The 14,363-nt window shown below is 29.8% G+C and overlaps 2 protein-coding genes across 3 annotated transcripts; one reads left to right on the top strand and one right to left on the bottom strand.

Annotated features, from left to right (window-relative positions):
- Positions 1-920: 920 nt before the first annotated feature.
- Positions 921-12,721, top strand: LOC117158093 (carboxypeptidase D). Of its 2 annotated transcripts, XM_076619685.1 has the most exons (11): positions 921-1,383; positions 3,213-3,454; positions 3,647-3,780; positions 4,361-4,497; positions 4,735-4,922; positions 5,956-6,251; positions 6,490-6,666; positions 6,807-6,899; positions 7,169-9,637; positions 10,356-12,512; positions 12,582-12,721. In XM_076619685.1, the coding sequence occupies exons 2-9, from the start codon at positions 3,214-3,216 to the stop codon at positions 7,352-7,354; spliced, it is 1,452 nt and encodes a 483-aa protein (XP_076475800.1). In that variant the 5' UTR covers positions 921-1,383; position 3,213; the 3' UTR covers positions 7,355-9,637; positions 10,356-12,512; positions 12,582-12,721. The 2 variants fall into 2 exon arrangements, with proteins under 2 accessions (XP_076475800.1, XP_033192540.2); XM_033336649.2 differs by having other exon boundaries at positions 10,356-12,721.
- Positions 11,357-13,568, bottom strand: Not11 (CCR4-NOT transcription complex subunit 11). Its single transcript, XM_076619686.1, has 2 exons — positions 13,279-13,568; positions 11,357-13,145 (listed from the first exon to the last, which is right to left on the bottom strand). The coding sequence occupies exons 1-2, from the start codon at positions 13,298-13,300 to the stop codon at positions 11,776-11,778; spliced, it is 1,392 nt and encodes a 463-aa protein (XP_076475801.1). The 5' UTR covers positions 13,301-13,568; the 3' UTR covers positions 11,357-11,775.
- Positions 13,569-14,363: the final 795 nt, after the last annotated feature.

The following is a 14,363-nucleotide window of genomic DNA, read 5'->3' as shown; positions in this document are numbered from 1 at the left end:
ATTCGTACGACACCATTATTTAAGGTGAACTTGTACGTACAACCATCTCTCGTAAGTCGTGTTCTGTTTTCATATTTTGTAAAGTAGGTTTCTCATTTTCCGCTAGAGTTCCCCTCGCATATGCGGTCACGTGAATGCAAAAAATTCGGAATTCAAGCATCTAAGACGTGAAACCGGATTTTGACGGAAGAAGTGCTTCCATTTAGAGAAACGAACTAACGACACTTCAAAAAAGTTGCGCATACGCGAAAAGGGTACTGAACGGTATAGATCCTTTTTTTTTTTTTTCTAAAGTTATGAGAAGTTAAACGAATACGAAGAAATGGAAGAAAAAGAGGAAAGTAATGGTACCGCAGAGAAAAAAAATGTACACGAAAAGGATTTACCAAAGAATTTTCCATTTTATGCGACGATTATCGTACAAAGCTAGTCGAAACGAACGTACTTGCAAGTACGCGTGCTAACGCGATGCAGGAAGTAGAAGAAAGCGCGTGTAGCGTGTACGCTATTGGAAATGTAGGTGATTCAAAAAGCGTATTGTCAAGCGTGATCTGTCTAGTTTTCATTACGCATATCCGCCCATTGCTATAATACACAGGAAGAATAGAACAAAGCGTATCTTTTTTTTTAAATATCCTGCAATCAGATTCGTGAAATTTTTTGGAGAACACAGAGGTAGAGGCAGGTAGAAGTGGGAGAAGAGGATGAGGAATTGATGAGGTGCCAGAGAGAGGCGGAGAAGAGAGGAGAGGAGAGGAGAGAAAAGAAGAGAAGGGGCCAGAATGACACCGTTTGTGTGTTACTCATTGTTTTGCCGAAAGTGGTAGTAGTAGGGCGCAATGGTGTTAACTACGTATTTACTAAACGACGAAGGTGTAGTGGTAGCCGTTCTAGAACGTCAGATGCTAGCGACGAAGGAAGTGGCTTTCATTAGTAGTGGTGGAGGTGGTGGTAGTGAGCGCGCGGCACACTTCGCGCTTCTCTTTGTAAGTTCTCACAGTACCACGCACCTTGGCTTACTCTCGCAGGTGAAATAAACTGTTCCTTCAGCGCGATTCCATTCCGTTTATCGTACCCGCGGAATTATTCTCTCTTTTTCTATGATTATTCGCGTAACCGTGTTTGTAAAAGATCGAAAATCTTAATGTGTTCAACCGCGAGAAACGGCCTCGGCCCTGCTACTGCTACTAGTGTACTATGTCATTGAGAGGATCTGTTTGAACGAACGAAGAATCAGATATCTCTCGGCGACCTTTCTGTCGCCACGTGCTTCGTGTTCTCTGCATCTTTTTCGCAAATTCGCCGATCTTCCACGCGTACGATTCACCGAATTGGCCAGTTCCATCACCAACGTTCCTGCGCTTCACGTAATTAACGAGCCAGGTAATTTCTTTTCTCTCCGAAAATACATCAATTATCTACTTTTTTTCTACACATTTAGAGATTTATGTAGAGAATCGCATGAACAATAGATACTTATACGACGGATTATAGTACTCGACTCTCATCCTTGCCTTTTACAATATTGTCAAGTGGTTCCAATATTTGTTCCAATATTTTATTAAAATTATTTCGCTTTAAGATGACGCACCTGTGGAATGTATTTATTCAGGAAATGAATATGAAAAATCATTCCCAAGGAGCGTTGGATAGCAAACGAGTCTTAAAAATATAGGAGAAAGTACACGGTCAAGTTGAAACGCGAGGACAGCTCTGTAGAGACACTACTTTAATTCTCCGCTATATTTATTACGCTTGTATACTAAAATTCTGTATAAAATAAAATGAGAAATGTGAATATTTGTATGCAATATAAATACATTATATTTATATTATATAGCAATAGTAAAAAAATCATGATCTATCTATAGATTATATTATATGCAACATAATTGAAGTTATACTTCATAATATGTAAAATTATTTAATCAAATTTATGAAAAATCGATAATTATAAAAATACAGCGACAAAGAAAACTTAAGAAATACGAGTATCCTATTAGCAGCGATGAGATCATGAGAAATTCTAATGTTACATAAATAAAAGAATAACAATGATATTTCGTTACTTTTGTATAGATTACACTGTGATTAGGATATTGCATGGATTGCAACTTTAATATATTATATTACATAATTTAATTTATTGCATATAATAATAATATATCGCATATTTAAACGAAATAAGGAATTTTGTATTGAATAAAATCCAATAGAATTCTATTGCAATCTAATTCAAGTAGAATATGATTAGTAAAATACTCAAATTTATTCCAGTTCGGTATAATTTAAATCTTTAGATTTTCTCGAACGAATATAGTTAGCCGTTGCAGAGATTTTATAGAAGTACGTATTTTCTGATTGATCGACGACTAATTTTGTCCGAAGCCAATAATTGTAACCCAATTTTTTTAGCGAAGCCTTATATTTTTAGATTCTCGCTGACTCCGCTTAATAAATGATTATTATGTTTCTTTCGACATAAATCGATTTTAATGCGAAAATAACGAGGAAAATAGGAAATAGTATAGAAAATAGATGTGAAGAAGCTAACATATAAAAGTTGAATCTGTGTGGATTGAAAACATTTGGTACATATATATATATATATATAATATATGTATTGCAATTTTCTTTAGTTCCTACTAGTTCGTTATAATTCACATAGAGGGATATCAAGCCTTGATCTGATTTTATGCATCGTGTGAGCCTGAAATGATACCGTTTTGCAGTCATTTTATCTATTATGTACTACTAAAGTTATAAAGCATAATTTTGCAAAAGTTAAACACATAATTTGCAATTGCGAATATTACACAAATTGACTTACATTAGTCACGAGTAAATCGTAATTGACTTATGTTAGTCACGAATAAGTTACGAATAATGTATAATAAATATATGTAGCAATGTTAATATTACATATAAGAATATATGTAATAACGAATAAACCTATAGCAGTATACTATATACCTTATCTAGTGTACTAGATATAATAACAATATAATATAATAACAATAATAAGATATTCCCCCATACGTATAAGTATGCGTAACAAACTTATTCAGTGTGGCCATAATGCGTTATAATATCGTCGCTTACATTGAAAGACAACTAGTTCCTGTTGATTAGAAACAGTATACTATCGAAACCAATAAATTCTTGGCATCGAAACATTGCTCCTATGAAATAAGTTGTTGTTTAATTCGCAGAATGTATGGACCGATTTTCTTCGTTACCATTCTCGGAGCATTTCATGAAATTGCCGCCGCCTCGCAATACATTAACAAAGATCTCACGAATCACTACAATGCTCGTTTTCACGTTTACGAAGAACCGTACAGTATCGACTTCACGTATCATAATTACGAGCAAATGAGTCGTTTTCTTCGGACAACATCTCTTCGATTTCAAAACCTCACTGCCTTATATTCTATAGGAAAATCCGTGAAAGGTATGCTTCTCGAGAAACTTTCCCTTCTTCTGCTTACAATTAGTACCGTTTTAGTATTAAAATATTTATCCGGATATATTCATGTTCTATGACTGTATTGCGATATTATGTCAATTACTTAAATACAAGTATGTCTTTGATTTCTGTGACGTTACATATCTATAATGAAACAAAGGTATACATATTTTACAGGTCGCGATTTGTGGGTAATGGTTGTTTCTTCCTCGCCTTACGAGCATATGATCGGTAAGCCCGATGTAAAATATGTGGCCAATATACATGGGAATGAGGCTGTAGGTCGTGAATTAATGTTACATCTAATTCGCGTAAGTAGCTGTACGATACATGTCACAACTTCATTAACGAATTTCTACACGTTCTGAAGAAGAGCAGCGTTATATGTGCATTTACGTGAAAAAGAAAACGCCTGTATTTCATACATAGAATTTATCTGCGTATATTTGAGAATTTTATACCAATAGTTAATATTTCCGATAGTTATAAAATTCATTAATATCTCTTGCTCCTGCCTAAAATTCCTTATTGCTCTTTTGATATCGTGTGTTATAATTATCAATGTGTACCATTTTACTAAGTACGTTTTTAAATGAAACGCTTAGATTTAACGCGTAAATTCGAAGCGAAATTTTATACGCAAATAGCAAGATATTTCGAAACTTACTCGCTTCGTTAAAAAATTTGTTACGTACCTTTAACACGTTTGTTCACGAAATGTAGAAAAGAAGGGAGTAAAATTCAAGAGGAAAATAGAGGAAAAGAAGTTATTTTTGAAAACTTGGTGAAAAAGTTCGATATATTTGAGTTAATCACTTATACATATACATATGTAGATCTCGTTACGATGAAGCGGTATTAATATACAGAAATTCTACTTCTTACTTCTAGTTCCTTGTCACCAGTTATGGATCAGATCCATATATTACGTGGCTTTTAGACAATACCAGAATTCATATTCTTCCATCAATGAATCCTGATGGTTTTGAAGTTTCGAAGGAAGGATATTGCGAAGGTGGTCAAGGCAGGTAAGGCTTTACAATGTTTCTATAATGTAAAAATGAAAAAGTACGGAATGGAAGAAATATAATTTTACCAAAAGCAAATACACAGTAAAAAGATCTTGGGCACGTGTATGAAATATATTTACATCTTTTTCTTCGTATCTACTTTTGTCGTAGTAATTTTTCAGCTAATTTGTAACGTATTTTTTCTATACCATCTAACATGTTATTACGTCTAAACGAATAACTATGTTCCTTTAGGTATAACGCACGCGGTTTCGATCTCAATCGAAATTTCCCCGATTACTTCAAACAGAACAACAAAAAAAGTCAACCGGAAACAGAAGCTGTAAAGGAATGGGTCTCTAAAATTCAATTCGTTTTGTCTGGAAGCTTACACGGAGGTGCCTTGGTTGCAAGTTATCCATTCGATAACACACCTAACTCGCGTAAGTTTGTTTTTATACGTGATCATACGTGTTCATATGCGTTCGCGTTAATTGTACCACATTCGTCTACTTTGAAATGTACTTCATATCCAAATTAAAAGATCGGCAATATTATATTTTAAAAATGCATAGTTAAGAATATAAATTATGATAATAACGACCTACACATCCGTATCTAAACATGCTGCACTAACATGGCACACTAACGCTGTGATGTGAATTGTATTACGTAATTAATGTAATTGAAAGTAATCTGATGGTATTGTATAACTTTTCATGCTGTCAGGAATATGCCGGTCAGCGCCATTATGTGCAGGTATAGTATATTTACTAACTTGCTAAAAAAATTCAGACTGGAAAAAAGTAAAAGGACTCTAAATAGATTTGGCGTTATCAAACTTTTTATTGCGAGATAAATAATTTTTTATTAAAAGCAAATAATTTGCTCCGGATAATTCAACTATTTGTTTTAAAATAATTGGTTCGTATGTTAAACATTGGAGATATCATCTCAGTCGACTTAGCTTCTACGGAAACAGTGAGGCGTCTATCTCAATTAAAAATATATCTGTCCCGAATATCAAATATCCTGCGGAAGAGACAACACATCTTCCAATCTTCATGTTATGTATTGAAAGTCATTTGTTTTGACAATCACTATTACCTACCTTACTTGCTTCTACGAAAAGATAAAAAAGAAAGTATTATTGCTGTGGAAGATATAACTGTCATTGGTATTTGCTTGTAATTAAACAACGACATAGGATTTTTGTAAATGGAGATTTTACTAAATTTGAATAACAATGAAACATCTCACGTCAGTATGGCAAAATACAGAGGCCCGACATATCGACGTGTCCAAGAGTTTCTTGGAATAAATTGTCAATGAGTTAAATAACTTGTAATATATTTAATGGATTTTACAACGTAATTCTATCAGTTCTAACTTCTTATTTCAAAATGAAAATTTTGTAAAAACGTTGCAAATCTTCGAAAGGATATATCAGATCCAAGATGTATACGAACAATTTAGTGTTTCAGAGTTATACTTCGGCGCCGAGTATTTGTCCAGACGATGACGTGTTTCAACACTTATCGTTGGTGTATTCCCGAAACCACGGATCTATGTACCAAGGATTACCCTGCTCGCCATCTCAACCCGGCTTTAAAAATGGTATAACCAATGGTGCACAATGGTATCCACTTACCGGTGGAATGCAAGATTTCAACTACGTATGGAACGGTTGTATGGAAATTACATTGGAACTTTCGTGTTGTAAATATCCTCCTGCTTCTGATTTGCAATTTTACTGGGAAGAAAATCGCGTGGTAAGTTATCAAAGTGACAAGAATATATTTCAAAAGAGCAGCACGTTATCGAACATTTCTTTGCAAGGTACCTTCTCTTGGTTCCTGGAATTAACTCGTCAATGTTTTAAATAGATGCTTAATATGGAAAACTAATTCGTGAAAGTCGTAATAAAATAATGCAAACACAGTTTACCGTAATTGAATTGATACTATATGTGTACTTTACTTACACGATGTATTTTAATTTTCTTTTTAGGCACTTATTAAATTTTTAGCGGAAGCTCATAGGGGTGTCCGTGGATTTGTTATCGATGAAAATGGAAATCCCATTGAGAGAGCATCTATTAAAGTGAAATCACGAGACGTTAGTTTTCTTACTACGAAATATGGCGAATTTTGGAGAATTTTACTGCCAGGAATGTATAAACTAGAGGTAACTTGTTGAAAGTCAAGTTAACAATTTTCACACTTGCATCATCACACCTGATATCTTATAAATTCAAAAATAATTTTAAACCACATTCGATACAGTAATTTAGTCATTTATACGATATTTATCGTTTTATTTTGTAGGTATATGCAAATGGATATCTTCCACGTGATGTAGAATTTAGAGTAGTAGAACAACATCCGACCTCTTTCAACGTAACATTATACAGAGCTAGTGTAAGTAGAACTTAAAGAATACATATGTATATGTAAACAAATACTTATACATCCATTTTCTCGGCTTTTTTTGTTTACAAAAATGGCTAAACCTAACCGAGTCACCATATTATTTGATCTGAAGACAAAGATTCAAGATGTTATCTCCCCTTTTTCTCTCCCTCTCTCTCTCTCTCTCTTTAGCTTTCTTTCTTTCTACCCATCTATCTATCTATTTCTATCGAAATTTTTTTATTAATTGAAAGTTATTTTACATGCCTTGATAATAGAGACATCCAGGTGAGGATGAAGCTGGATCCAATTTTTATAATGGAAACAGGGACCATATTAATCGGGACCATGTGATACATTTTCGACCACATTCTGGAACCAATACTGCATCCGAGACAAATAGCGGAATTTTTTCATCCATTAGTAACGGATTCAACTCCTTCGTTAATAATTGGTTTGGGTGATTAATTATGAGTTAGCGGACAACAAATTTTTTAACAACACTGTTGTTTCATATTAATTTCATAATGACCAACAGAGGCGAAACGATGTTGAAAATGTTTATCATTATTTGTTACTCTATCTGTTGTTATAAATGATGATATAATAATTTATAAAACGGATATTACTGATGAAATTGAATCGGTTTCAAATAACAAAGAAACTTAATTTGTTATCTGAAGAAGTTCAGAGCAGACATGCAGAGCTCAAATTTAAGTATATAGATAAAATTGAACGTGTAGATATCATAATTTATATAGTGAGCAAATATTTATATTTTCTTAATTTTACATGTCTCTATAACTTCGATAATTTATTTTTTATATACGTATGTTCAGATTTCTTATTTATATTATTTAAAAATTAACAATGTGTATTAATTATTTTTATTTTTACTTTTATACATGGTTTAAAGTATTTATTAGTACTGGGAGAGATACTTAATCTTCCAAGAAAATTTCACTTTATAATAAAAAATATTTATGTTAAACACTTAAAAATTAATTTTCATAATTCTATTATTTAAGCAAACAGAATTATTTCTGGGGATTTCTTCTCGTTAAGTTTTAATAGATACATTTTATTTCTAATCTCCTAATGAACAAAATTCTAGTCTCTTGATCAAGAGAACATCAAGTTTTAATCAAGCTAAATTAATTAAAAGATGATTTGAACGAAAATTAAACGTTTCATACGTCAACATTTATATCTAATGTCCATAATATAAGATATAAATATCGATTAATTGTTCTTATAATGATCCGAATTATCTACTCCAAAAATGTCATGAAACAATATTTGATACAAGGAATAACATTTTTTCATAGGTATTCGTAATAGTTTAAATTCATACCACATATCGTATAATAAGGAAGACTGTTTAATGAAACAAAAAAATTACTCGTTATCATCATCTAATGAAAGTAACAAACACAATTATTTTATATATTATATATATATATATATATATATATATATATATATATATATATTATTTTACTCGCACACAATAAGATAATGTTCAAAAAAATAGTTTTTAATTGCACTGTTTGCAACATATGTATGAGGTTTATCATATTTGATTTTTACATAACAGGCATGCCGAAATATTGTGCCTTCACTATCGAAATTGTCGTTCTCAAACTTCTTAAGAATAGCATCAAAAATGGCCTTAAAAATTGCGTGATAATTTTCCATCTTTGAATGAGAAATTATCGTTTATTATCTACTCAAATTATATGTTTTGTTGTCCTCGTATAACGTCTCCAATTAGTCATACGAATAAAATAAAACAAAAGTAGGTAAAAGTCGAGAATTCGCGTAACGAAGGGACCTGCTATAATATATTTTTCTTTGCATATTAAACACAAATTATATTTTTTAAAATACGCGTATATATATATCTATATTAAATGAAAGAATTTTACGCAATATCGGCGTTATATGCTATATAATATTTTACTATAGAAGCCGTATTAACAGAGAAAATATTTAATTTAAAGATAAAATGCAATTATAGTGAAAAAGAAAGTTATTGCAATATAGATAGTACGAAAATCTATATATACCATAAAAAAATTATATTCAATGTTTTCAAGTACGAAAGTAATATTTTTGTAGAGCATTTAGTATCCAAAGAATAAAAAATTAAAGTATAAATAGGTCAATAAAAAAGAACCTTATATTACAACTGAATTATACAAAAGTGTATTAAAATTTTCTAATTAAAGTTAGTTTAAACTAGCTATTTAATATATTCAAGTAAAGCAGTATGTGTGTTCAGTGCAATTATTCAAAATACTAATTGCGATAAGTGGATTTCAATATTTTTAACTTTAATAGTTAATAGTTTGCGAAAAACGTAGTTTCCAATAAAATGATTCCATAATATATCCTGAACAAACAGTTTTGCACAATAACATATTGAGAAAGATTAACTTAATATTCACAAATAAATTATACTTATAATTGATCTAATTTTTAAGCTGCAGAGAGTAACAATAATTTTTATTTTCCTCTATAACTTTGTACTCTTCTATATATTCGTTTTCTTTAAGTTGGTAACTCAGATACTAATTGTAAGTATAGCACGCAGCATTTAAAACTGTTACGATTGAGTACGAATTTCAATATATTATTTTAATATGATCAATATTTTTGAAATTTTTAATTATGTTATAACATTGATAGCAAATTGAAAATAAAAATTTAACTGGAAGTTAAATTATTATCGAAATCAAATAAATGTAAGTACTTAAGTCAAACATTTAAAGCAAATCGTTATTTCATATTACATCGTAATTTAGAATTGTTTAGTAAATTTACTACCGCAATATAATGAAATAAAATAGCTCAGAATAGCCGTAAATATTAATTTAAATTACTGAAAAGGATTTTAAAACATAAAACTATTTATCTCCAGCTAACATTTCCTTTGTTATCTTATTATTATTATTATATATTTGTACTTTAGACTCAGTGCCTGTTACAAAGAGGTTATTGCATTCTTATTACTAGTTTCTTATACTATATGTATTAGATTCATATATTGAATTCTATCTCTTGAAATAGAGAAGCATTGTTATCAACTCTTATTTAAAATGATTTAAGTTAAACATTTTCATAACTTTCCAAATGAATTTTATGATTTTGTAATCATACTAAAAAAATAACTACCGCGTAACTTTTTTAGTATTATTTACAAAAATAAAGATAACCTTGATTATTTATTGAAAAAAGATATTTAACAAATTTTTGATATTGCAATTTATTGTTTGATTGAGTGTTGACTAATTTTTGTTTGTAACATTCTTTTTTGTTCGATTATAATAAAACTGATACTAATATTTGAATTTAAAAAACAGTCAAATTAAAAATTAATAGTTTCTAATAAATAACTTCCACAACTTCTACTATTATTTTGATTAATTTAAACAAAAAAGTTCTCCTTCAAATTATTTTCAGAATGTACAATGACTGAAATCATGTTCGAAGTATGTAGTAGCTCAGCTTGATACACATTAATAGTGCGAGCATTTAGATCTCTCGGCGATGCGGAAAATTTATGTACTTGTATGTATGTATGTGTGGCTTTTAACATAGGAATTTTATATTTCCATACAAGAAATTGAGAAATGTAAGATTTTAATCTATAATTTAGGAAACATAAATACAAAAATCTCCGGAAATTCACTACCGTGAAAGATTATTTAAAGAACATATTAATTTCCATTCGAAAATATTCAAAGATAATCTTGCAATAGATCATTGAATTTATTTTACAAATTACTTAAAATATAATGAAACTGATATTCGCAATGAAAATGGTTTTATTCTTGATTCACGAGTTATTTCTGAAGTAGATGGTAAAATGTAATCTATGTAAATATATATACGTACATAGAAAACGTAACAGTGTTACAAAAGTTACAAATGTGGTGATTCACATGCTATAAATAGTTCACACATTTATTCTATTTTTACTTTTATACAGCTTGTTGTTATGTATAGCTTACTAACAGAAATCACAGCTTTTATTTGTATTGTTGTAGTATCAACACTAATATAGCAAAGTAGTGAAATCGTTAAAACGGAAAGTTTACATTATATGTATACACAAATATAGAATGAAGATATATATTTGTTATGTACTATAAATAATATAGTAGAAAGTAATTTAAAATACTAACAATTAAGTTGATTGTAGTAAATAACAATGATGACTGTATTGCATAAACAGTAAACACTGCCTTGAATGAATCAGAAAGGCGACATTAATGACAATGTAATATAATTAAATATTAAAATTTATTGTTTATGTCTATTGTATCCTTTATTTCACGTAATAAATGTTTATGACATGTTAGTATTTTGTAAGATTTTATTAACTTTGATAGTGTAATATACAAATATTAAAAACTACATAGTAACAAAAAATATTTCATCTGAGCGCAAATAATAGTCCATTTTATCTTTTCCTAAGTGCAATTTATGCAATCTTTTATTAATTATTAGGAAACAACATACATTATTTTTTAAGACATATATATTACAATATATCTATGATAATAGTCAGTATACATATAATTCGTGTAGTTCTAGCACAAAAATTATGAGAGATGAATAAGTATACTTTATATATATTATTGCAGAAACACTTTTTCTTTTAATTATTTTAATGAAAATATTATGTAATATGTTAACACTTAATCGAAAATAAATGATAGCTAATAATTTACTTATCAAATACTAAAATTATACATAAACATCAATTATATATAAATATTTTAATTCGTTGTAATTTTGTTCATAAAAAAATAGTTACAAAACTTCATAGCTCTATTAATTTTCTATTAAATATTTGAAAAGTATATTATTAACTATGTTAACACATATCCAATTTATTATTAGTGGGCGGTGCATTCAATCCACCAATGTCACCAGATTCAAGTTGTTTAAGTAGGCGAAAAAGAGCTGCAGCTTCCCTAATGCGGCTAAATTCAATGCAAAATGCTTGCACTTCAATAAAGAGTTCTTTCACATTTATGATTTTGTTCCTAATTAAGGATTGCAAAAAAACACAAACCAAACGTACTAAACGATTCTGCATATAACGATCTTTTATAGTTTCACAAGTAGAAATGCAATTACTAATGTATAAATGAACAAATTCTGTAGGTAGGTCCACAGTAGTAGTTAACCTATTGACTACTTCCATTGAATGAAGAGACATCTCCATATTTACCAAAACACTAAAATATTCTGTTATTTGACTTGATTGCATAAGTTTCAACAAAACTTCAATTGCGATCAAAGGGTTATTCTCTACCAAATCTGGTAGCTTTCCTGGAGTAAGACCAATATGATACACCAGTTTTGGATCTCTATCCAATTCATTAACAAGATGCTGTTGTTGTTGTAACGTCAGTACACTTTTGAACGCTTTGCCCATTAATCTGCGAGCTTCTGCACCAGCACAATTTGAGACACACATATTAGTATCATATTCAATTGTAAATTGAGATGGATCTGTAACATTGAACCATGGTAATTCATCGACTGAGCGATAAAGAGGAGGTACTAATCTTAAAAACTCAGGATGATAACTTTGACTACATAAAGGTGGGTCATTAGCAGTTAAAACTTCTGTCATGTTTTTTGTTGAATTTTTATCGATCTCTGTTACTTTAGAATGATCCATATCAGGTAAGATCACAGGATTTCCACATTTGGCAATGGAAGGTAATTCTGAACGACGCTCTGCTAGTTGTACTTGTAAATTACTTAAATCAACAGGTGGTACAGATACAAAATACAATTCATCCACAATTTGTCTTGGAGTTTTCTTTAAAATGTCCTTTTGGTTATATCCCAGTAAACTTATTAAGAGATTTTTTTCACATTGTGATAAAACTGGTATGTGTCCTGAAAAATTTGTCTTTGGTACTCCATTATTTGTATCTTCTTGGGATCTTAAAACCTGTACAAAAACAGGCGCAAATGGTGTCGATGCTAGTGTTTCTCCTCTATAAAGGTCAAATAACAATGCAACTGCTATTATACGTTGAACATTTTTTGGCAGTAAATCTATATGCTGTAAAAGGAGAACCAATGTCATTCCCACTTTAAATCGATCTTCTTTCGGAAATATTTGATGTAACTGATTACAAAGATTTTCCAAACTCGTATCCAGGTTTTCTTCTTCCAGGATATCCAATAATTTTGATAAATCTTTCGGACTAAGCGTCATAATGCCTCAATAACAGATTGAACTAGGTTATAGCACCTCGATTATATTTTTTTTCCACGATTATATTCATGAATATCGAGGTTCAAATATAGTAATTCATTTCTTAAATTATTAATTACATATAACATATCAACTTACAGTATTTTAGTATTATATACATTTAGTTTTGTCACATTTTTTAGTTGTTACTTTACAGGTTATGACTAGAATACATGTAGGACTACACGTAGGAATACATGTAAGAATACATGTAAGAATACATGTAGGATTCAATTATACGACCATGCTATCAACTCGATTGAAAATAATAAACCATTTCTATCGTAGTATGGAACTGAGTGTTATAGAGTTTTAGAAAAAACAGTAGAAACAGTAGAAATATATGTACTATATCGTAGTAACAGCAAACTACTTTAACGCTATCTATTTCATTATTTGTATCGCGCCAATTTCAAAACTCATGCAACATATGTATATGCATAAATATAATTTCATACATTTGTTGATGAATTTATTTACAGATTACTTGTGTCTCAAATAATTTACAAACTTATACGATTCTTTCTAAAGGTCCATATTTTGAAATGCTCTATTTCTTTTTATTGTTCTTATTAATAAATATTATTTAATTAGTCTAAAACTAAAAACAAATATATAAACAGTTCGTATATGAATATCTCTGGTTACACTGTACAGTTCTGTTGTTAATAATACTATATAATATTAAACAGATACATATTATGTATATGTGTTTTCAAATTGTTTATTACAAATAAATAATACTCATATATAATATGCTACATTCTTAATTGCATATATGGATGTAATTACTTTTTTCATTAACTAATTTCCTACTATATATATATATCCATATTTCATCCATATACAAATCTTCAATACATATCTTCATCCTGAGAAAATACTTAATATCTAAGATCATTATATGTAAAATTTCAGCTTACAATAAAGAAAGAAATTGAAATGAACTATATTTTTTTCAGATTACGATCTATATCTTTTTGCTTGAGAATTTCCGGTGCATAGAAACTATATAAATTAGAAAGAACTATATATATATCTATGTATAGAAATGGCGCATTATGACACGCTCAAAGTATAGTTAGGTTTGCTAAGATCAAAGATAGTTGTAAGTTTGATCATTCATAGTTTAGGGAATTTATAATTATTATCTAATAATATTAGTAAATGTAACTTTTTATAGT

The sequence above is a fragment of the Bombus vancouverensis genome, chromosome 6 (genome assembly GCF_051014615.1).
Source record: "Bombus vancouverensis nearcticus chromosome 6, iyBomVanc1_principal, whole genome shotgun sequence".
Classification (NCBI taxonomy): Eukaryota; Metazoa; Arthropoda; class Insecta; order Hymenoptera; family Apidae; genus Bombus; species Bombus vancouverensis.
The sequence above is the reverse complement of the archived record's forward strand: the minus strand, read 5'-3'. Positions and strand labels throughout refer to the sequence as shown.